Source organism: Puma concolor, chromosome B2 (assembly GCF_028749965.1).
Source record: "Puma concolor isolate L17-30 chromosome B2, mPumCon1.1.hap2, whole genome shotgun sequence".
In the NCBI taxonomy this organism is placed as follows: Eukaryota; Metazoa; Chordata; class Mammalia; order Carnivora; family Felidae; genus Puma; species Puma concolor.
Window position 1 is genome coordinate 121,729,601 of NC_141671.1, and position 25,622 is coordinate 121,755,222.

At 38.7% G+C, this 25,622-nt stretch overlaps 1 protein-coding gene across 8 annotated transcripts in view; it reads right to left on the reverse strand.

The window, feature by feature from the left end:
• Positions 1 to 6,716: 6,716 nt before the first annotated feature.
• LOC112862287 (pantetheinase) overlaps positions 6,717 to 25,622 on the reverse strand; it is a 69,293-nt gene continuing 50,387 nt past the window's right edge. For 6 of the 8 annotated variants that reach the window (XM_086707871.1, XM_025925578.2, XM_086707870.1 and 3 more), the window contains exons 5-10: positions 20,772 to 20,964; positions 19,804 to 20,095; positions 19,000 to 19,361; positions 11,131 to 11,301; positions 9,626 to 9,804; positions 6,717 to 7,057 (exon numbers count right to left, since the gene is read on the reverse strand). In XM_086707871.1, coding sequence (XP_086563997.1) covers positions 7,042 to 7,057; positions 9,626 to 9,804; positions 11,131 to 11,301; positions 19,000 to 19,361; positions 19,804 to 20,095; positions 20,772 to 20,964 — 1,213 coding nt within the window. In that variant the 3' untranslated portion in view covers positions 6,717 to 7,041. Of the gene's footprint in view, positions 9,805 to 11,130; positions 11,302 to 18,999; positions 19,362 to 19,803; positions 20,096 to 20,771; positions 20,965 to 25,622 lie in introns of all 8 variants that reach the window. The other 2 variants (XM_086707875.1, XM_086707874.1) reach the window with 2 other exon arrangements.

Here is a 25,622-nt window from a genome sequence, read left to right on the forward strand (position 1 = left end):
TTTCTCCCGTTTTACAGACAACTAGACACACTCCGATTTATAAATTGTCTTTGGTGAGTTTAGTTAAAGTGGCTCAGTTTCCCAGAGGCTGATCATTTCTGGTGACACTGAGACTGAGTTTTAGAGCTTACAGTATAGAGAACAGACAGGGAATAGAACCGTCTCCCTTCCAAAAAAGGTCAACTTTGTACAATATCAATCTCTTGACTATATTTGCAGACAGTGTATAAGTACAGGATATGACCATGATACCTTGTGAAAACATGAGGCCATCCAAGGGCATGGAATCCAGTAGCTACTGAAGCAAGTGACTCTACAGAAAATTCCATGCATATCTCTACATTAGAGCTGAATATTCTATTTGAAGCCACTTCTATCTAAATACCTTAGTGTATCGGAATCATTTATATATATTTTTTAATGTTTATTTTTGAGTGAGAGAGAGAGAGAGAGAAAGAGAGGGAGAGAATGTGAGCGGGGGAGGGTCAGAGAGAGAAAGGGAGACACACAATAGAAAGCAGGCTCCAGCCTCTGAGCTGTCAGCACAGAGCCCCACGTGCGACTCGAACTCGTGAACCACTTGTGAACTGGGAGATCATGACTTGAGCCGAAGTCCCACATTTAACCTACTGAGCCACCCAGGTGCCCCTGAAGCATTTATATCTTAGGGGCCTAGTACAGCCTCTGCGGTCTAGAAACCCAGTAAGTAATAGTTCTGGAAACTAATAATAATAAGGAAGCTAAATAGCAAGTGATGCTTCAAAAACTGTGTTCAGTTTGGAGTCCTGAGGATAGACCAAATGCTAGCAAGTCTCATAAATCTCTTAAAACTGCTTTCAGAAAATAGGTTGACAGATAAATAAAATCATCCTGATGCCATAAACCCTGAATATTTTCATGAGTTTTAGAGGATTGTCTGTATATCTATCCTTTGGCCACTACAAAGAGAAGAATGGAATGTGAGGGGCATTCAGCTTATATATTTTAGGAAGGATATTTTCTCTTTTTGAACCTATCCTAAGACATGTCACCTTGAATGTTCGTTTCTTATTTATATATTTTAGGAAGGATATTTTCTCCCTTTGAACCTATCCTAAGACATGTCACCTTGAATGTTAGTTTCTTATTGAACTTGAATCTCTGAGCCAGATATTATATTCACTTGAACCTATAGAAGGCAGCCTTTGGGTTTTTATACCAGATCTCTACTCCTCAGGGCCCCAGAATGGAGAGACCCAGTATAAAGTAACTTCATCTCTTTCACCTTTTTTGTTTGTTTTCCCCATTGGAGGAGAGAGGAGGAACAAACTAGGGCAGCAATTTAAAATAGTGAATTCCCCCACAGTGTGCTGCTCAGAACCTTTTCTCACATTTTAGGATCTTGAAGACAGAACCTGAACATACTGCTCGTGTGGGCACAGCCAATGCTTGGTTCGTGTCAATAGTAATAAAGAGAAATTATAAGGAGGATGAGAAGGGTAAAGAGCAGTGGTGAAGGAGGAAGAGAAAGAAGAGGAGGGAACATAGGAGGAGGAGGAAAAAAAGAGAAAGAGGAAGAGAAGAGAAAAGGAGGCGGAAAAACTTACTGAACTTAGACCAGTCACTGGGCAAAAGGCATTACATGAAATCTCTCTGGTTTATTCCCAATACCCTCCAAATAGCTGGATAGGGAAAACTGAGATAATTACTACCTTAATGAAAATTTCAGCTAACATCCATCTATGGATCGGTGGGTTGGGGATTCTTATTAATTACAAGCTAAGCAAGGTGAAGTGATAACAAACTAAATAGTAGTATCAGAACATTTTCAAACTAGTATTTGTAATTGTCTTAATAACTAACATCATTGTAATATATTTTTATCAACAGTCTCTGAAGATAATGCTCACATCTTTATTTCAGTTAAAATTAAATTATATATGTCCTTAAGGAATAATTTCAGTGTTTAGATTTTATTTTATTTTTTTGCCATAGTGCTTTCATAATCTACCTCTAGAACAACTACTTTCCTAAAACTAGGTACACAGTGGCAGGCTTTTCAATCAATTTTTATTCATATTGCAACAGCAAATAAACCCTCAGTAATTGTCTTTGATAGAACAAGATGAAATTTTATCATAGACAGAAAGAAAAAAATCAGCTGGTTCACAATGAATTTCAGTTAAGTCAACACTGCAATCTGTTAAAAGAGTATTTTGTTTTACTAATATTTTCACAACTCAATTCAAAGTTTATCCAATCAACATGTCTACAAAGCACATTGCCCAAACATTAACTTTTTATTAGGTAATCTACCACCATACTGACAGGTGGGCCTTATTTGCCTTGGCAGGAGTTCAAAGTTTCTAGAAGGTATTGATAGCTGAATAGCTGCTAACACTGATAAGAGCTCTTGCCATATTTCTGTGGCTAGACCACCATATGCAACTAATTTCAAAATAGAAAGATTAAAAGAGCTCACTCTTCTGTTAACACATAGTCATTGATGCTTCTAAACTTACCTCTCAAGACTGAAAAATTCCCACTCTTCATTTTGATAATCTTCTCCTAATTTTTCAAGGCAAATTTTTATTCTCCATGCCACGTCAACAAATATGACCAACTAAGTTCAATCTTTGTTCCAGGAGATATATATGCTTTAATATTAATCGTGTACTTTCACCTTAGCTCTCATCCTGCATTCTGTCAAAGTCTGAGCTATTAAAGCTATGAGACTATGTAGAATGTGGCATATCTTTCCTGTAAAGGTAAGGATGCAATTAAAATCTGGCTTTAATAATCACTAAGCAAAGGGGTGCCTGGGTGGTTTAGTTGGTTAAGCTTCCAACTCTTGATTTTGACTCAGGTCATGGTCTCACAATTCGTGAATTTGAGCCCACATCAGGCTCTATGCTGACAGCATGGAACCTGCTTGGGATTCTCTCTCTCCCTCTCTCCTTGTCCCTCTCCTGCTCACTCTCTCTCCCTCTCTCTGTCTCTCAAAAGTGAGTAAACATTAAAAAATTTAAAAAAATATTCTTAAAAATATAATAATAATCCTAAGCAAATAATCAGTGTCCAGCTCACTAAACAAATAATCAGGATCCAGCATTTGAATCAACAAGATTAACACTGAGTCTTTCAGAAAGCCACAGTCTAGTGTGTAAGAAACCATTAGTAACCTGTAATACTAGAAAAAGCATTGGACATAAAATTAAAAGATTCCCCTTTGAGGATCTGATACACCTAAGTAAGAAGAGCAGAAAACAACACTTTGCTCTCTAAGGTAAAAAATGGAAGAAGAAAAAAAAAGTACCCACTTTGTGAAATAATAGAAAATGTATCTGAAAATGTTTTGTAAACTATGAAACACTATACGTAAGACATTAGTGATGTCCTTGCATACTCTGGGTAAGAAGACACAGGCGAAGTTGCCTTCAGATTAATGGAAAGGGCAAGTAAAGTTTGAAGGAAGTGGTCATCTTGGCTTGCAATTGGCAGGCACATGGGGCTGTCAACAAAGTATGGGGTAGGAAGCAAGGATTATAGTCTCACTATACATTGGAAAATAAATGATAAATAGCAGTGCTGGTGACTCATGGCAGACATTTATTGGGTGGAAATAAATGGAAGTGGAGAAAGAACATAAGATGCATGCCTTTGAAGACTTTCATTAAATGATAGCTGTTACTAGTGCTAACCAATATTTATGAATCCCTTCCCTTTCCTGGACACACAGGAAAATTATGCTTTCTGTGCATTTAAATTTAGCAAGTCCATAGGACTTGCTTTGGCCAAGAAAATACAAATGGGAATGACAAGTATCACTAGATGAAAGCATTTTTTTTAAAATGTTTATTCATTTTTGAGAGAGAGAAAGAGCACACATAGCAGGGGAAGGGCAGAGTAGGGGGGACAGAAGATCTGAGCAGGCTCCACACTGACAGCACAGAGCCCAATGTGGGGCTCAAACTCACAAAACACGAGATCATGACCTGAGCTGGGGTCAGATGCCCAACCAACTGAGCCACCCAGTCGCTCCTAGATGAAAGCATTTAAAAGACAGTGTGCAATTTCTCCATATTCTTCTGTCATGCTCCAGAAATTATGGGAGCATTGGTAATAAGGAAACAACACACAATGAAAAAGCCTGAGGTTCTGAGCTTTGACACAGAGGCTAGCTGCCCTGGAGTAGACTTTGAGTGAGAAATGAATTTTCATCTTATTTAGCCAGGAGATTTTTGGTTTTATTTGTTACTATGCCACAAGCTAGCGTATCCTGACTAATACACACGATAAAGAAAAAGTATAGCAGAGTGAAAGAAATTTGGTTTTGTAGTGTCTGTACTTAAAACACTAAACTTATTGATTATGGCAGCATGCTACAGTATTACTCGTGGATATAGGTATTTTCCCCATCCAAGACTCAGTGATTACAAAAGCAAAATTAAGGTAATGCATTTGGAATACACTCAAGACACCCAGAATAGAGAATTGGAAGAATGTGGGGAATGCAAGGTTAATTTTCAATGTAAGAGCCAAGTGATAGATTTCAGAGCAGCTTTTGACATTGATAATGACTTTCTAGTTGATTGTTGCCATATTCAGAACACTTCAATTGTTACTTTCCATTTGTTTTATATTTTTATAGATTAGTAGAAAAAAATCCTTGCTGATTCAAAAAGAAAAAAAAAACAGTTAATATGTTGATGTTCTTAAGACCCTTTTTCCTAGTAGTGTCATTTCATGAATTAATGATTCTGGAACTTATGCTGTTTATTCTATGTTACTTTTTTTTTTAAGCTTTGTTTATTTTTGAGAGACAGAGAGACAGAAAGAGAGAGAGAGAGAGCATGAGTGGAGGAGGAGCAGAGAGAGGGAGACACAGAATCCGAAGCAGGCTCCAGGCTCTGAGCTGTCAGCACAGAGCCCAATTCGGGGCTCGAACTCATGAACCGTGTGATCATGACCTGAGCCGAAGTCGGACGCCCAACCGACTGAGCCACCCAGGCACCTCTATTCTATGTTACTTTTTAATGTGTATTCTTTTATAAAGTAGACTTCTAAGAAGTGAATGTAAAAGTCACAGGTGTGTATCAGGAGATGATGCCACCACAAATGAGTTAATCCAACCAATTTAAATTTTACCAAGAGCAGAAATCATTAAATTATTCAATCTTTAGCATAGAAAATAATTGTAGAAAGTCCTCTGGCACAATACTTTTCAGATGTAAATATTGGGAGTATATTTTGAAAGACATATTACATATATAGCAAAAAGAAAAGGAAACGGTCCTATGTTTTAAAATTATATAGAAATACATATAAATATAAATACATACTTATCGTAACAGCCAGCATCCCAATTGATCTGCAAAGATCCTTGTCTCTTGATATTCTTACCTTTGTGTGATTCTCTCCCACATTGTACCACTGTTGGTCTGTGTGACAAATAGCATATGGCAGAAGTGATGTCACTTCCAAAATTAGGCTATAAAAGACTGAAATATCCACACCCTTCTATATATAGATATAGATGATATAGATACACATGATATGGATATAGATAGATATAGATGATATAGATATCAATGATATAGATAGATACAGATATAGATGTAGATGTAGATATAGATACAGATATAGATAGACATATTTGTCTATCTCATCACTCACTCTTGGAGATGCCAGTTGCTTTTTTGTGAAAAATTTCAGGTAGCCCATGCATAAGGAAAAAGGCCACAGCCAGCTTCCAGCAAGGAGCTGAGGACCATCAACAACCATGTGAGTGATCTTAGCAGTGGAGTCTTCAGGCCCAGAGGAACTTAAGATGATTGTAACCCTGGGGACAGGTTTATTACAACGTTAAGAGAGACCTTAAGCCAGAAAACCCATTTAAGCCATTCCCAGATCCTGACTCCTAGAAACTGTGTCAGATAATAAATGTTTGCGGTTTTAAGCTGTTACGTTGCCAGTAATTTGCTGTGCTACAATGGATATGTGATATATTTGCCAAAATAGAATAGCAAAGAAGCCCTTAGGGTTTATCGAAGGCTTTAATATTTTAAACTTAACACCGTTACAACAATTTTCTTCATTAAATTAAAATTGTATGAAGTATTGAGGCTTGCCATGATGATTGCGGTCCCTAAATACATAGGGGGTTATTTTCTAATGGGCCCTTTTTAAAAGGTAGTTAATATCACCCAAAAGTATAAGGTGAATTTTACTCAAATATTATTGGATGAGATAGTATTTTTTTTGAAAAGTATCTACCACAAAAATGTTTATTTCAAAATGATATATTACTGGTATGGATCATGCTCTCCTTTGCAGAAGGGCATGCTTCGTATAGTGTGGGGCTGATCTCGGGGCTACGTGGATAGTCTACCGGTTGAGAGATGTTTTTGACTTCAACGATGTCCTTTGTTTCACTAAGTTGTATCAACAGATTCTTTTGTTACTAAAAAAGAACATTTAAGGACAGATCAAGTACATGATTTCATCCGTGTGACTTTCTGCTTTCCCAACATCCAGATGGTCTGATGGTTTCAGCATCAGTTCATCAGCAATGCTTCTCTGAGAGTATCGAGTTGAGTCTCATGGAACCAGGCTAGCTGGATCTTCTTAACTAGGTAACCATTCTGTTTAAGCTTCAATTTATGGTAGAAATGGAGAGGAGAGGGGATTAGAATTTGTACTGGTTTTCTAGGGCTGCCATTATAAAGTACCATGGATTAGTTTAAACAACAGAAATTTATTTTCTCAAGAGTCTGGAGGCCAGAAATCCAAATCAAACTGTCAACAGGGTTGATTTCTTCTGAGGGCCTTTCTCCTTGGCTTGTAGATGGCCATCTTCCTTTGTGTCTTCACATAGTTTCACATAGTTTCCATAGTGTCTATGTCCTAATCTTCTCTTCTTATAAGAATACCAGTCATATTGGATTAGGGCCCACCCTAATGCCATCATTTTACCTCTTAAAAGACTTTATCTTCAAATGCAATCACATTCTGAGGTATGGAATTCAGACTTCAATACGTGAATTTGAGGGGGGACATAATTCAGCCTATAGGAGACCTGAAATAGATTGTTTAGATAAAAAAACTAAAAGACCAAATAAGTAAAATCAATAGAACACTTAAGCAGAGCTGAATAACAGATATGTGTTATCATACAAGTAAGAATGAATTCATATTTATTATAAGTGACAAGGCTCAGAAGCTATATAAAAATTAATATAAGAATCAATAGCAACAAAACAATTAATCGTGGAGAATTTCTCCATGGAGCCTGGGTGGGAATCACTGGGGACCAGCTTGGAAAAAGGCTACTACAGTGAGAGAGGAAGTGGTTACATCATCATCATGAAGTTGATAACAAATGATATCTTTAAATGAGGAAGTATCAAAAATTGCTCTCTGGACCATTCAGAGGAGATCGGGTGCGTTCAGGGTGGTATGGCCATAGACAGGACCATTCAAATTGATCAAGGTATAAAGAGATTAAGGAACATATATTTGAGCATTGGTCTTTTTTGGAATTGGGTTGTTTGTATTAAAAGAATATTACAAATGTTTTACACAGAAGAAAAAAAATCACAGTTAAAAAGCACATCAAAACTATTGTAAAATACGTACGTATGTGTTAAAGAAATGCACAGCGAAAAAGTAATCAGATCTGGGTATGGATGTTGTAAATACCATTTTTAAAAAAGTAAATTCATTGCCTGTAATGTTTAATTTTAAGAAAAATCATTCTAAGGCAAGCTGGTGAGTTTGCCGAAGTTAAAATACCAGATAGTGTATTCATATGAATAGTTCTTAGTTGATCTCCAGGAAAAATTTGAAAATAAAAACTAATGTGCTTTCTCCCAGGAATTTGAGAACATACCAAATCCATCAAAAGGCTTTGTGATGTGGTATCTTACAGTGAATGGATATCAACCATGTTTATAAAAATGATCTTATTTGGGGTATTAATCTACTTAGTACATTTGGCCATACGTTAATCAAGGTAATCTTTGCACATGTGTGCGTGATGGTATATAATACAAAGCAAATAAAGATATTCTATTTCTCTTTTTATGAAAGACACAGGCAATTTGCCCACTGAATTGCTTTAAAGGCTTTTAATACTAACATCTGTAGTTATGTAATACTTCAGAGCAGGAGTTAACAAACTTTTTGTGGAAAGGGCCAAGCAGTAAATATTTGCAGCTTTTCTGGCCATAACTGGCCATAACTGGCCATAACAGCTTTTCTGTGTCATAACTACCCAACTTTGTCACCATAGCATAAAAACAGTCATCAGCAGGGGCGCCTGGGTGGCTCAGTCGGTTAAGCGTCCGACTTTAGCTCAGGTCACGATCTCGCGGTCTGTGAGTTGGAGCCCCGCGTCAGGCTCTGGGCTGATGGCTCAGAACCTGGAGCCTGCTTCCGATTCTGTGTCTCCCTCTCTCTCTGCACCTCCCCCATTCATGCTGTGTGTCTCTCTGTCTCAAAAATAAATAAACGTTAAAAAAAATTTTTTTTTTAAAATTAAAAAAAAAGCAGTCATCAGCAATACTTAAACAAACGTGGCTGTGTTCAATAAAACTTTAGGTATTAAGACTAAAATTTGAACTTTAGATCGTTTTCATGTATCACAAAATATTCTTCTTCTTGGGATTCTTCCTCTTTTTTAACCATTTAGAAACATAAAACCCTTTCTTAGCTAACGGGCTATGCAAAAATAGATTACAGGCCAGATTTGGTAAATGTCTTAGAGCCTCCTTATTACTATACTTATAGGCTGACAAGGTAGACAAAACACTAAAGAGACGCTGAAAACCACAAAAAACATGAAGGCCTTCTAACAAGTTCCTAGGTGGAAGCCCAGCGGCCTTCTAGAATACCTCATTGCTAGGTACCAAGCCAAAGCCAATTAGCTGATGTTGAATTCATTGAGAGACACGCTCTGAGAGACAGAGCATGAGTGGGGAAGGGGCAGAGAGAGACAGGGAGCCACAGAATCTGAAGCAGGCTCCGGGCTCTGAGCTGTCAGCACAGAGCACAGTAACGGGGCTTGAACTCATGGACTTTGAGATCATGACCTGAGCTCAAGTCAGATGCTTAACCGACTAAGCCACCCAGGCACCCCGAATTCACTGATTTTCTAACTGAAATATGCAGGGTGACTGAACCATTGGAAAATGTTTGCACTTTAACAATTAGAGTGATATAGTTTTAGCAGTCAATATATTGTGCATGGTTTTCCTGTGACAGCCATTCACAGTTGTGATATTTAGCACACGTGCAGTCCTTTCCATGATCCAGTAACTGGTCTAAGGACTGTAAGTGTATTTTTTTTTCCCCACCAAAAAATCCCTAAAATGTGGGTATAATTGTTATTCTCATTTTATGGATTTTTCCTTTCAAAATTATGTCACTGCGTATCTGGCTTCTATTATCTGGTGTCTGTGTGTGTGTGTGTGTGTGTGTGTGTGTGTATGCGTCTAAAAACAGAGAAATATATACGTATAAATAATTGTATTCACTTGTACAAAAGACCATGACCACTCTTATCAAAAGCCCAGATCCATGCTTCTGTTGTCACCCATCATTTTTTAAATCATGCAAAATAAAAAGGGAAATAGAACTATTTTACCAACTGAATGAGCACACAGTCAGTGCTATAACTACGAGCATTACTCCCGGTGCTTGTGCCCTGAGGTCTGATGAAGCCTTTAATATCCAGTCCTTCTCGTACAACCTCCCAAACAGAGTTACGGTCAAGACAGGTCCCGATGGCGGCTTCACGCTAAACAAGCGTCCATCACTTGACACCTAATTAAAGCACAGAGAAGTTAACTGGGTCTCCCTGCAAGTTCTACAACCCCTAACACGCTTTTAAAATTCAGGGCAACTGGATGAAGAAACAGTAAAAATAATAATGGCTACCTTCTGTCAGAAATTTTGAAATGGTGCAGATCACGGGAAAAATTGGAGGTGTGGAATTGGCATGGATTCATTTATTATTGAAATGGCTACAGGGGCGCCTGGGTGGCGCAGTCGGTTAGGCGTCCGACTTCAGCCAGGTCACGATCTCGCGGTCCGGGAGTTCGAGCCCCGCGTCGGGCTCTGGGCTGATGGCTCAGAGCCTGGAGCCTGTTTCCGATTCTGTGTCTCCCTCTCTCTCTGCCCCTCCCCCGTTCATGCTCTGTCTCTCTCTGTCCCAAAGATAAATAAACGTTGAAAAAAAAAAAATTAAATAAAAAAAAAAAGAAATGGCTACAATCAATATCTTATAATTGACTTATTTGAGGAAGCATTCCATGAGGAAACAAGCATAAAGCAATGGGTTTGGGAAATCTAATGCTCTCAGACAAAATAGGCTCTTCCAAGTGGACAGAAGGGACTGACTGAGGGGGTTGAGCCGAGCCTCTGTCAACCCTGTCACTCGCTCACCACAGCCCCCCACCATGTTCATTGACCTAATGCCCCACAGTGGCTGTTCCTACAAGGAATACAGAGTAAGAGCAGAACCTGCAGGAAAGCCAGGGGAAGAATGTGGCTGGGCAGAGCTTATACAGTAAGGAACTATTTCCGGCCTTTAAAAAAAAAAAAACCTGTTTTGTTTCTTGACAATTTCAGCTACCATCAGATTCTCTCTCCTCAGCTTTTCCTTCCTTCTTTTTCCTCCTGTGATCACAGAAGGTCTTTACACAACAATGAAAGGAACTCCCTTTATTTTTGCTAGGCTATCACTGCTCTTGATGTGAAGGGGTTCCCTCTGGTGGGACTGGTCCTAAAACCCTTCTGGAGTCTTCTTCCTACTCAGGGGGATCCGAAACAGCCATCCCCCTCCCAGTAGTCTCCATAATATATATATGTATATATGTATACATAATATATATACATATATATTATGTACATAATATATATATATGTATATACATATATATATTATTCTCAAGGACACTAATTACTATAGTACGAATTTCCAGACAAAAAATTCAGCCTGCTCAGTGTGCCTCCTGATTCCTAAGAACAATTTTATCCTTTCCAAATGGAGATTTTTGTGATATTTGTAAACACTTGAGTCGGTTTCATACTCAAAAAGTGCTCCCTCTTACATGAAATGAATTGTCAATATTCAGCAAAGATTCTTACCTGAAATTCCCCAGGTGCAAGCTGACTGTCACTCAGCAACACCTCAGGGAAGACATATCGGGTTCCAAAAGTGCCACTGAGGGAAAACGTTTCAAACCTGGTGGAAGCAGATTCAACCGCATCACCACAAGTGCGTAAGTTTGGTGTTTTACACTTCAGCAGAGTACAAATCTAGGAAAGTAAATGCAAACCAGTGAGTCCTAAGAAAGCCAACTGATGCACCCTTCTGACCTACAAATATTGCCTCTGCAATGCCTAGGCTCTTTTGTTTGATAAAATAATGTTATTTTTCCATTCGATTAATTCAATTCATTGATGGATAGCTAATTCAACTATTAATAAAAATAAATGACTTCAGACCCTAATGCTTTCTGCCATTCACGGTCAAACAGATTAAATTTCATGAAGAAACAATCAGACCCTTGGTCTATAGCGATGAACAACTATACCCTCATTGTTCTCAAGCTGGCAATGCTTTTAATCATTGACTTCCATTTTTTTTCCAAAAGGTTAAATCTAGTTTCATCTCTACATTTTTGCCTATTTCCCGCAATAAAAGAAATTTAAAGTTGTAATGAACCCTAGAGTTGATCTAGAGGCAATCCCTGTGAATGGGAAAAGTCACACACTTTATATCTGAGCAAGAACTGAAATAGTTCTCACTATACTACACAGTTATATTCTACTCTACTCTACTACAAAATAATGTAAATGTAATGTACATGTAAATGTAAATGTAAAATCTAAGTATAGGGATCATCTCACTATGCAGATGCAAAGTCCCCAAAAGGAAGATCCATATTCATTGAACCTGTACTGCATCTTCCAAACCTTATTTCAAGCCACCTTACCTCCTGCCTGACTAAAGCAGCAGCTTTAACTGGTCTCCCTGTTTCTACTTTTGAAGTCAGAGAGTAAGAGCTTTAGAGCAAGTATGTTAAGATGGGATACAAATAGCTTTCAGATAAAGGAACAATGAATACATGCGTCTGTTTTATTCCCTATATCTTACCTAAGCCAAACTTGGTTTGTTTGTTTAAGACATGAACCCATAAGGATAGGAAAACAGGAGGCTAGAGCATGGCTTAATGTTGGAAGTTGGGACGGTTGATGCAAAAGTAGTGACTGACTTCCCAAGCCTAAGGAAAGCCAAGTCCTAATCTGGCAATAAGAGAGCCACGAATCAACCCTATCTACACGGCAGAATACTCAGAAGATTCCACCCCTGGGAGCACCAGGTACCTCAGGAACTGGTGAAGTTGTGGTGGCTAATGTAAGGAAAAGTGGTAGGAATTTGTTAAGGATGCCTCAGATTCTGAGTCCCCCACCATGGATGGGCAACTCTCCTTCTTCTATTCCAGTAAGAGATGGGGCATTTATTCCCAGAGAGGGTAAGGCAGATGATTTTTAGTAGAGGTTTTGAAAAACCTGGTTGAAGGGGATTACATGAATGAAATTTTGTTGAGATCATCCCCCTCCACCATGATGCATCCAGCAAGGTCATTGCTCTCACCTGGTTCTCTAAATGCTGTCAGCAATGAATTTACCCTTGAGAAATAAAATTACCAGATAAAGACAGGACAGGAGCCCAATTTAAATTTGAAGTTTAAATATACTAATAGTATAAAAAATGGTTTTTAGTGTGTAAGTATGTCTCAAATATTGAATGGGACAATCTTATATTTTTTAAATATTTGTTGTTTATCCAAACTTTGAATTTACTAGGGCACCCTGTATTTCAATTTGCTAAATTAGATAACATTATTCAGGAAGAGAATTAGAAGAATTTTAAAGACTGAGAAACCTGACCCATCCCAAGAGGAAGTCTCCAAATATACTTACTCCAAATATACTTACTTACTGTTTCCCCTAACAAAATGCCTGGTTAGATCACCCTACTTTGAAGTTTAAGTGGGCAAATATCACTCATGCTTGGCCCTTCACTTAGTTTTTGGTAAGGTTAAAGGGTTACTATATTTCTGAGGAAAGCTTCTAACATGAAAGAGAGAGTAGAACAGGTAGATAAAAGAAACTTTAGGGAAAAAGAGACTATTTAAAGAGAAGAAGCTTCAAGAAAAAATTTTCTGTAGGGCACCTGGGTGGCTCAGTCAGTTAAGTGTCTGAATCTTGATTTTGACTCAAGTTGCGATCTCACAGCTCTGGAGATTGAGCCCCCTTTCAAACTCTGCACTGACAGTGCAGCACCCGCTTGGGATTCTCTCTCCCCCATCTCTCTGTGCCTCCCCCACTCACCCTTATTGTCTCTCTCTCTCTCTCTCTCTCTCTCTCTCTCTCAAAATAAATGAATAAACATTTAAAAGAAAGAAAAAAAGAAAAAAAATTCCTTACCAGTCTCAGAGAGATAAAATGCTGGATCCACAAAACAACATCAACAGAAAAAAATTCATAAAGCAAAAAAAATAGTTCTTGAAAAATAAAAACATGTCAACAAAAATAAATGACTCAATGTAAGGCTTGAAAGATCGAGAGGAGTAAATGAAAAAAAGAAAGAAGAAAGAAAGAAAGAAAGAAAGAGCAGGAAAGAAAGAAAGAAAGAAAGGAAGAAAGAGAGAAAGAAAAGATACAAAAATATTAGAGGACAAACCCAAAAAACACATGATTCCAAAAATAGGAGTTCCAGAAGAGGAAACCATGGAGGGGAGGAAATTCTATAAGGTTTCTGAGGAAACAGTAGGAAGAGGGATACACATACAAAGCACCAGGAATCAAAATAACTCAAGAATTCTCAGTAGCAATACAATGACCTTGAATTTTATACTTAGGGAAATCCTCCATCAAATATGAAAGGAAAGGCATTTTGAGACTTGTAAGTTGAAAATATTTTATCACCCACTCAGAGTGATCTTCCAGGAACTTACACCACCAACAACAAAGGAGGTGGGTGGTACTGTGTAAGAAAATATAGTAAGAAATATATATTTGGTCTTTTTCTAGTGCCTGGCAAGAAGAGCTCTAAAATCCTTGGAATTTCCTTAGTGATGAGAGGTGAAATGTGAAAAGAGGGGCTTTTGTTACTAATAACAAGCCTCTTTCAACCACGACTGAGTTCATGTTAATGAGGAGATTTTTGGAGAGCCTTAAATAACCACAGGATGGAAACTGGTGACCAGGGAAACCAACCACCTGGTTAGAGAGTTGGAATTTTCAGCGTCGCCATCCCCACCCCTATATCTGCGAAGGGAAGAGGAGCTGGAGGCTAAATTAAGCACCAATGGTCAATAACTTGAATCAATCATGTCCATGAAATTAAGCCTCCATGAAAATCCCTAAAGTATGGAGTTCAGAGAGAATCCAGGTTGGTGAACAAGAATGCCGTATCTACATGATGGGAAGGTGGCATACCCCAAACTCCATGGGACAGAAACTCCTATGCTTGGGATACTCCCAGACCTTGCCGTATGTGTCTCTTCATCTGGCTGTTCATTTGTATTCTTTGAAATGTCCTCTGTAATAAACTGTTAGTAGTACATAAGGCACTTTCTTAGGTTCTATGAGCCATTCCAGAAAATTAGCAAACCCAAGGCAGAGATCGCAGGAGCCCCTGATTTACAGTCAGTCAGGTCAGAAGCATGGGTGACAACCTGGGCTTGTGATTGGAGTCTCAAATGGGGAGGGGACTTGTCTTGTGGGACTGAGCCCTGAGGCTGTGGACTCCGCTTTAGCTCCTGGTAGATGATGTCAGACGAGTAAATTTCAGAAGAAACAGTTAAAAGATTCAAAAGTGTTTGTCTTCAGAAAGAAGGACAAGATGGATTAGGGAAGAAACCGGTGTTTCACAAGATTTTAGTGCTGTCTTCTTAGGTGTGCCCATGCATTACTTTTATTAAAATGAAGAAAGAAGTGATAGAGGCAATCCAGGTGGTAGGAAGGGAGAGAACATCTGGCATATGACAAGGACTCAAGAAACAAAGGAGTTGACTCAGGACCTGCTTGCAATGCGGCCAGTGTTCACGTGAGCAAACCTGGTCGTATAGGTCTGACAGCTAAAAGAAAAGTTTATGTTACTTTTTTTTAGCAGCAACAACAACAACGATAATAAAAGTTAACATTCATTGAGGACTTTTTATGTGTAGGCACAGTGCTGAATTCTTTACATTTATTTGTTAGTTTATATATTTACTTATTTTTAATGTTTATTTCTTTACTTTGATCGGGGGGGGGGGCAGGGAGAGAGAGAGAGATTGAGCACGAGCAGGGGAGAGGTAGAGAGAAAGGAAGACAGTGCGGAGCCAGATGTGGGGCTCAAATTCACAAACTATGAAAGCATGACCTGAGCCAAAATGGAGAGTTAGACGCTTAACGGACTGAGCCACCCGGGTGTCCCTGTTTACATTTATTTATGAAATCAAAGTTCCCCCAAATGCCATAAATAATAATAATAATAATTATTATTATTATTATTGTCATCATTCTTACTTCCCTCCTAGGATTAAGTTAGGTCCTCCAGTTGTATGGTTTAATTGTCCGTGGTACTTTCCTTTGGAAACATTTGTCCCAGCTAAAATCAACTAGTGATTTCCTTAGTTTTCTCTTCAATGGCTGTGTCCCCACCAGCATTAAGCTCTATGAAGACAGTGACAGTATCTGTCTTGCTCATCTTAATATCCTCAGGCTGTACCAAGTGCTTGCACACAGAAAGCATTACATAAATATTTGGTGAATGAAAATGAATCCACATGTTACAGATGAGGAACCAGGGATTTAAAGAGGTTGGCCCAGGGCCAGGTGGCCACTATACAGTTAAGAAGCGATTTACCCAGAATTTCTGGCTCCAGAATCTATGTTCTCACCATGTCATATCCCTAATTTCTTACCCTGTTGGGAAATAGTTTCACATTCCAGAAGAGAGAGGCTGGTGATTTGGATGACTCTTACCTTGGTGGGAGGAAATGGAGAGGACAAAAGGTACAGAAAATAATCTCAGGAGGAAGATCTCCCAGGTTATATGGGGTAAAGGGAATGAACTTTTGTTTAGTTTATTCCTTCTTTATTAATTGATGTACTCAATGATTCTTTAAAATACATAGGCTGCTTCTCCCACTCTTCTATAACCACTGCTATAAATTTTTACCCAATCTTTTACCATCCTCTACTCTAGAAAATGCTACAAGCACCTTCTTTCCCTACGTCCTTAAAATTCACTATAGAACATTTGGAAAATCTCCGTGGCAAGATGCAGAGTTATTGTACCCTTATTTCCTTTTTTTTTTTTTTTTTTGTCTTCTCTTCTTAGTTAAGAACTAGATATTGGTGTTACAGAGATTTTTCTGGCATTAGTTATCATCACAGTTAGACTATGAAGGATTATGAATATAATCCAATACCCAAATCCCTCATTCTTAATTCCAAGACCAAACTTCTCTGAAAATAAAGGCTTTTGTAGCACATTGGACATTGAAACCTAACTTGAACTAACATAAGGCTATCCTGTTTTTAAGTTATTTAGGGTGCATAATCCCACGTTTTCCAGCAGACACATTAACACGTTTTATCTGGGGTGCTGCTCCAGACTCTGCTGGTGATGTCAGGTACCAGGACTCCAGCTGAATGTCCCATAAATACTTTGAAACCAGAATATCCATAGCTGAACTGAGCATCTCTCCACTGCCAGCCTGCTCCCCTTCTAACATCCTGAAACATACATTCACCCAGCTACTCTTGTCAGAAACCTGGCATTCTAGCCCCTTCATTCTGCTTTCCTGTTCTGTATCCAATTAGCTACTAAGTTTAGACTTCTACATATTGCCAGAGTCCACACCCTGCTCTTACTCCTACTGACATAATCTTGATACAGGTTTTAATAGGGCTATTTTTAAAATCTAACCAGTCTTTGTGCCCTCGCTCCCCCCTCCACAGTGCTGCCACAGCGATCTAACTCAACAGCAGACCTGATCACATCATTCCCTGGCTGAACACCTTCCCACAGAAGACTGGTACCCAGAGAATAAAGCCCAACCCTTAGGAATGACGGGTAAGATCCTGCCAAACGTGATCCTGCCTCTAAGCCCATCTTCCACCAATCCTTGCTTCTTACGTTATGCCTTAGTGACACTGACCCATATACCCTACTTCTTGACATGTCCTCACCCTTGCTCACACTCTCCACTCCACCTAGAATTTCCTCTCACTCTTTTTCAGTCTGGAGAATAGCATGAGCATAAGCTCATACATCATGTCTCCAGAAACCTCCCTGAATCCCCAAATCAGGCTAGGTATAGCTCCTTAGTATTTCCTACAACAAAACGTGCACTCTATGTTCTATCACATGCCGATTTGTACTGACATTACCTGGTCCTATGTCTTTCCCCCCTGCTAAATTCTTCAAGAGGAGGGCCTTGGCTTATTCGTCTTCATATCATTAGCACTGAATATATACACCTACTATGTAGTAGGTACTCAACAAGTGTCCAGGTAAAGATGCATTAAGACGGTGCTTATCATACAGCAAACAACATTTTGCACATTGGGTACAGTTCCAGCACTTATGCACAAGTATGTGCATCATTTCACATAATATGTCCTTAATAAAGCTGAGCGTAGGATGCCTGGGGAGGTGGGCTTGGTGCTACAGGAAGTGTCAGGGCAGCCCTCGGGGTGAAGATAACACCCGAAAAGCACCATGAATGGTGAGGAGGTGGGGCCATCATAGATAAAGGAGACAACCTGTGCAAACATCCAGAGGTTCCGCAGATGCCAGCACACTGGGGATGAAGAAATGCCTCAACATGAGAGGAGCCCAGGGCACATGTGGGTAGAAGTGAGAGAAGAGAACAGAGAGTAGGAAGAGGTACATGTCAAGCATTTCTGAGTAGCTTTTTGGTGAGGAAGTTGATTTGCCCATGAGAAGACAGTGAGGCCTTTTAAGCAAGGCAGGGAAATAATCAGAAATGGCTTTTAGTAATTGGTATAATTAGAGTATGGGAAGTGGATGGGATGGAGCTGAAACTGTCAACAGGAAGCCCTGTTCAGATGTTGCACAGTCTGAGTGACATAGGATAGGAGCCAGATCAAGGAAGAGGAGAGCGGAATGAGAGGAACATGAAAGTTGCTTGTTGCAACTCACCATAGCTCTTCCTTTGATGTTGAGGGCTGCGAGATACCAAGTCTCTGCACCAGTAAACTACTCTACTGCATGTCTCAGAGGTCAACCCTAGATGTCTCCAGGACATACTTAGTGTCAAGTTCTTAAGTTAAAAAAAAAAAAGGGGGGGGGAGGGGGCTGGGTGGCTCAGTCAGTTGAGCGTCCGACTTCGGCTCAGGTCATGATCTCGCACTTCGTGAGTTTGAGCCCCGTGTTGGGCTCTGTGCTGACAGCCTAGAGCCTGGAGCCTGCTTCGGATTCTGTGCGTGTCTCTCTCTCTCTCTCTCTCTCTCTGCCCCTCCCCACTCACGCTCTGTCTCTCCTGCTCTCGAAAATAAATATTGAAAAAAATTAAAAATAAAAATAAAAAGCTTTAGCGAACATATCAAGAAAATGGGTATGTTTGTTCAGGGAAGAACTATCAGAGGTTAATCATCCTTTAAAATCATCTGTAATTTGATTACTGTGTCATTTTAAATGCGGGTACTGTAAATAAATCTTCTGCCTTTTTCCAGCCAGTATAAAATTGGACATCTAGGATTGCAAGTTTTGGCAAATAAGAATGCAGGATGCCCAACTAAGTTTGAATTTCAGGTAAATAACAAAATTTTTAGTGTGCATATATCCTCTAAAGTGAGGCCCATTTTTTTTTCTTGAAGTGGGACACACTTACAATGAAACAATTCATTGTTTATCTGAGAGTCAAATTCAACTGGGTGTCCTATATTTTGCCTGGTTAATGCCCCTGCCAGCAAAACAATCATTACCTGTAGATAATAACTCCCTTCGACAATATGTAGTCCATCAAATGCCCCTAGGGCATAAACTTCATCTGGTTTCTTCTCAGACATCTTGTAGCTTAGATGGCAGCAGAGTTCTTTCTGACAAACTGTGTAATTTCCTGTGACTCTTGTGAGCTCCAAGAAGGTGAATTCATCAAAAAACGCAGTACTTTTAAATTCCTGATTTCCTGTGGAGAATGCTTTTATACTACTGGCATAAGAAGCCCAATTTACCACTCCAGGGTCGTATGAAGAAGAATTCAGTCGTGAGATGAGGAGTTTTCCCTCCTTTGTCTTCATGTCATAATGAAATGCTCTTGGAGAGTCAGGTGCATAGATGCCGCTTCCTGAAAGTGATGTTGGAAATGCATTTGAAATAGAGAAGTGAAAAAGGATTGCATGATTGCTACTGCTATTTTAAACTCACATTAACATTTAGTCTGGCTAAGCTAACTATTTCAGTAATTTCAGTAAAATATACTGACAGGGAAAGAGGTGAGAGGAAATCCAACAGGGTTTGCTACTGAGAAGCCAATAAGAGAAACTTTCGGGTCAGAAGTGGTCAATCTTGAGGGGGAAAAAAAGTGTGCCTATAAGTTGAATAGAACTAAATAAATCTACAAAACAATTTAGATTGAGATGGATTCTACGGTATGTCACCAGCCAGAGGTGCAAAAAATAAGAGTTGGAAAACATTATATTAAGGAGTACACGTTAGCTAGAAAAAATCATTATTTTGCTTTTTTGGTTATGGCATAAAGTTTGTACATCTTAGAGATTATACATTACCTGTCATCCTCTTGTGGGGGTGGTGTATGTTGGCTGCAAGGAAGTTAACCCCCATGCCCACTGCCCAAGCCGAGTGGAATTCAATAGCTGATAAATGTGGCAAGACGTTCATCCACGCTGTTGGGAAAACTATGGTATCCACATGGAAATCTTTCACCAGAGTAACAGCGGGATCATGGAAGAGTATATCGAAGCATGTGAAAATGCCAAATCTTCCAAAGATGGTGTCAAAAGTCACAACCTCAGGCTTCTTTGGTACGTTGAATTGATCCTCACCCATGAAAAGGTTGTACTGTAATAAAGAGAAGATGAAGTGGGTAAAAGTCTCTTTTCAGAAGTTGGCCTGGGTGTCAATGTGTCTGAAAAAGTGCAAGCCAACATCTCTTAGTGCCAATTTCATCCATAACCACCGTCCTCACAGGGAAAAAGTGTTACAGAATCAGAGATTACTATGGCTGATAGGAGCCTTTGGTTCAATCTCTACATTTTAGAGATCTGTAGAAGGGAATCCTTATGTATTAAGACCCTATTGAATCTTACAAGACCTAAGAGTAAAATAGATAACTTCTATTTGCCAAGAACACCTAAATATTTTCTATAGACAAAATTGCTCCTTTCTTTTCAAAACCAAGTCTATCTGGTAGGTAGTTTTTTTGTTCTAGTCTTGACCCATTGCCAGGGCATGTCCTTAAAAAGACAAAGTCTAAAAGGCAACATTATATTTCAGTGCAGGTACCTCCTGCTGATTCTCACATACTTCCAAAGATACATTCCTGTGTTCCTAAATGCATAGAAAACCTCTTGAGCCTCTTTATAGGAGCTTACCACGCCTAATCATCGTTTTCTATGCTTTGTCTCTACTCTGCTTCTAAAGTATGCTTATTATAAACATTAATGTTTTTTCCCCTTTTTTCCCACTTTATTTTGTTAAACATTCAGTATCTGAACTGTGTGCAAATTAATTTTACCTTATGGTAGCGTGCCACCAGTTTTCCCTGAGAATCAAATACCACATCAGTGTTGTACTGGTAACGGCCATCAGGGGGACACTGAGGGTCACTGGCATTGCATGGCTTCTTGTCCCCAATATTTGCCACAACGTAGATAGAGTTGTGCTTGGCCAGGCAGCTGAGTCTTTCTTGCACTGGGGTGTGGCCAAACCTAATATGTGTTCATTGGAAGAGGAAAACAAAAATCAAGCTTACCTCTTAATAAAATTCAGCGTTATATTGCCTGAAGCTATTATGTGACATACACAAAACTAAATTCTAAATAACATAATAGAAGGGAAGGATTAAAACAAGAATAGACTTTGGAGGAAGTACACACTTGTGGGAATTTGGTTGTAGAAAACTGTTCTAGGATAAGATTCTAGGTCATGTATCTTTTTCTTCACAGCATTTATCATCATCTATAATCAGTATTCATTATGTGTTTATCTTATGATCTGTGTCATATCTCATAGATATTTTGGGCAAAGATATACATCTTCTGTTCACTAACCCTGGCAGAAAAGAAGCATTAAAAAAAAAATTTCAATTGAAATAAGAACAACTTGGAATTAAGAGAATTTTGGGAAGATGGCTGAGTACAAAGCACCAGGAATCCATCCTTCCACGTAAATGGTATTTGTGCTGGCAGAATCTAACTGAAATTTTGGAGTCTATTCCAAGGGTTGTGAGTTCCAGGGGGAAGGCTTGGCAGGTGCATAGATGCCGCTTCCTGAAAGCGATGTTGGAAATGGCATTTGAAATAGAAAAGTGAAAAGGGATTGCATGATTGCTATTGCTATTTTAAACTCACAGTAACATTTAGTCTGTCTAAGCTAACTACTTCAGTAATTTCACTAAATTTCACTAAATTTCAGTTAGTTTCAGTCAATTTCAGCTCTTATCATGGGTAGTGGCTACCCATGCTCTACCCCACCCCAAGCCCCATGGCAGGCAGCCATGCAAGTGTTCCTGCAATACTGTGTAGGTAGTTTATGGGATCAGGTTAGACAATAGAAACCCTGTCCTCTAAATATCAGGAAACTGTATTCTGATCACTGATAGCTGCTTCTTATCCTGGAGGTGCAGACACAGGGACAGGTAGCCATTGTTGCATCTCCACCACTATAATGTTGTCAGTCCTTCCCCCACTAACTGAAATAATTTCTAGAGGATTTAAAAAGCCAGAGTCTTCTTCTCTCCCCCTTCTTTAATTTTGCTTTTTTTTCCTTTCTTTTGGGAATCATACATTGAAGGACTAGGATATACAAAAGCAATCATATATATAGGAGATTGTAGAAAGTCGCCACATATGCTCAGGGTAAAATAAAGGCTAAGACAAGGCTTCAAAAGATTTTATACCTCAAGCTTATGCCTAGCACAGAAACACCTACAGCAATCAAAACAGACAAACAAGCAAAAGGCAGTAAACCCTGGGGAAGGGGGAAAATTTCATTTCCAGAATTATCACATTTTAAGATTCAAATACCAATTTGTCAACAAAAAAATCATAAGGTATACAAATAAAGAGGAAAGGGTGTCCCCATTCCAAGGAAAATAAGAATAAACCTACAGAAACTATCCTTGAGTACGACCAGATGGAAAACTTCCTGGACAAAGACAAAAACAACAGTTTTAAAGATGCTCAAAGAACTAAAAGCAAATGCAGAGGAAGTCAAGAAAATGATGTGTGAACAAAAAGGAAATATCAATAAAAAAGATGGAAAACCTAAAATAAACCAAAAAGAAATTCCGGAGCTGAAAATTACAGTGTTTAAAATAAAAAAAAATTACTAAAGGGATTCAGAAATGGATTTGAGTTGGCAGAAGAAAGAATCAATAAACTTAAAGGTAATGCAAATTGAAATGATCGAGTTGAAAGAATGGAAAGAGAAAAAGACTGATGTGAACAAGGCCTAAGGGAGCTGTAGGACACCACCAAGTGGACGAATATACACATTCTAGGAGTTCAAGAAGAGTGAGATAAGGGAACGGAGAGATTATTTGAAGAAATAATGTCCAAAAACTTTCCAAATTTGAATAAAGCCATGACTATAAAGATCCAAGAAGTTAAATGATCTCCAAGAAGGATGAACTCAAAGACACCCATAGCAACACACATTCTAATCAAATTATCAAAAGCCAAAGACAAAATAAGAATGTTGAAGGCCACAAGAGATAAGTGATTGATACCATACAACCAATCCTCAGTAAGATTATCACAGTTTTTAATCAGACACTTTAGAGGCCAGAAAGCAGGGGGCCAATATATTTAAAGCACTGAAAGAAAAAACTTTCAACTAAAAATCCTATATTCAGCAACACTGTCCTTCAAATGTGAGGGGGAAATTAAGATATTCTATGCTAATATCTGACATAATTGACTTTAAATTAAAAAAAAAAAAAGATTTTAAGAGACAGAGAAGAGCATTGTATATTAATATTCACAATACAACAGAGAACTCTTAAAATTCAACAACAACAAAAACCCTGATTTAAAAATGGGCAAAAGACTGGAATAAACTTTTCTCAAAAAAAAAAAAAAAAAGGCCATAAAAATGGCCAATATTACTGGTAGGTCTGTTCTTTTTTTGATAAAAACCCTCAAGAAAGTAGGGATAGAAGGACCATACCTCAAGATCTTAAAACCATATATGAAAGACCCACAGCTAATATCATCTTCAATGAGGAAAAATTGAGAGCTTTCCCCTTAACATCCGGAACACGACAGGGATGTCCACTCTCACTACTGTTATTCAACGTAGTGTTGGAAGTCCTGGCCTCAGCAATCAGACAACACAAAGGAATAAAAGGCATCCAAATTGGCAAAGAGGAAGTCAGACTTTTACTCTTTGCAGCCAACATGATACTCTACCTGAAAAACCCAGAAGATTCCACCAAAAAACTGCTAGAACTGATCCATGAATTCAGCAAAGTCACAGGACATAAAATCAACGCACAGAAATCAGTTGCATTCCTATACACCAATAATGAAGCAACAGAAAGAGAAATCAAGGATTCGATCCCATTTACAATTGCACCAAAGCCATAAAATACCTAGGAATAAACCTAACCAAAGAGGTGAAAAATCTATACACTGAGAACTATAGAAACTTTATGAAAGAACTTGAAGAAGACACGCACACAAAAAGGAAAAATATTCCGTGCTCAAGGATTGGAAGAACAAATATTGTTAAAGTGTTGATACTACCCAAAGCAACGTATATATTCAATGCAATCCTATCAAAATAACACCAGCATTCATCACAGAGCTAGAACAAACAATCTTAAAATTTGTATGGAACCAGAAAAGACCCCGTATAGCCAAAGCAATCCTGAAAAAGAAAACCAAAGATGGAGGCATCACAATCCTGGACTTCAAGCTGTATTCCAAAGCTGTAATCATCAAGACAGTATGGTACTGGAACAAAAACAGATACACAGATCAATGGAACATAATAGAGAACCCAGAAATGGACCCACAAACGTATGGCCAGCTAATCTTTGACAAAGCAGGAAAGAACAGTCAATGGAATATAGACGGTCCCTTCAGTAAATGTTACTGGAAAAACTGGATAGAGACATGCAGAAGAATGAACCTGGGCCACTTTCTTACACCATACACAAAAATAAACTCAAAATGGATGAAAGACCTAAACTTGAGACAGGAAGCCATCAAAATCCTAGAGGAGAAAGCAGGCAAAAACCTCTGACCTCAGCCGCAGCAACTTCTTACACAACATGTCTCCAGAGGCAAGAGAAACAAAAGCAAACATGAACTATTGGGACCTCATCAAGATAAAAAGCTTCTGCACCTTGAAGGAAACAATCAACAAAACTAAAAGGCAACCAATGGAATGGGAGAAGATATTTGCAAATGACATATCAGATAAAGCATTAGTATACAAAATCTATAAAGAACTTATCAAACTCAACACCCAAAAACAAACAGTCCAATGAAGAAATGGGCAAAAGATGTGAATAGACACTTTTCCAAAGAAGCCATCCAGATGGCTAACAGACACATGAAAATATGCTCAACATCACTCATCATTAGGGAAATACAAATTAAAACCTCACATCTGTCAGAATGACTAAAATTAACAACGCAGGCAACTACAATGTTGGTGAGGATGTGGAGAAAGAGGATCTCTTTTGCACTGCTGATGGTGCAGCCACTCTCAAAAACAGTGTGGAGGTTCCTCAAAAAATTAAAACTAGAACTACCCTACGATCCAGCAATTGCACTACTAGGTATTTATCCAAGGGATACAGGTGTGTGTTTCGAAGGGGTACATGCACCCCAATGTTTATAGCAACACTATCGACAATAGCTGAAGTATGGAAAGTGCCCAAATGTCCATTGACTGACGAGTGGATAAAGAAGATGTGGTATATACAATGGAGTATTACTTGGCAATCAAAAAGAATGAAATCTTGCCATTTGCAACTACATGGATGGAACCAGAGGGTTTTATGCTAAGTGAAATTAGTCAGAGAAAGACAAATATCATATGAGTTCACTCAGATGTGGAGTTTAAGAAACAAAACAGATGAACATAAGAGAAGGGAAACAAAAATAATATAACAACAGAGAGGGAGACAAACCATAAGAGACTCTTATATACAGAGAACAAACTGACGGTTGCTGGCAGGGTGTTGGGTAGGGGGTTAAATGGGCTAAATGGGTAAGGGACATTAAGGAAGACACTTGGGATGGGCACTGGGTGTTACACATAGAGGGTGGATCACTGGAATCTACTCCTGAAATCATTATTGCACTATATGCTAACTAACTTGGATGTAAATTAAACAATCAATCAATCAATA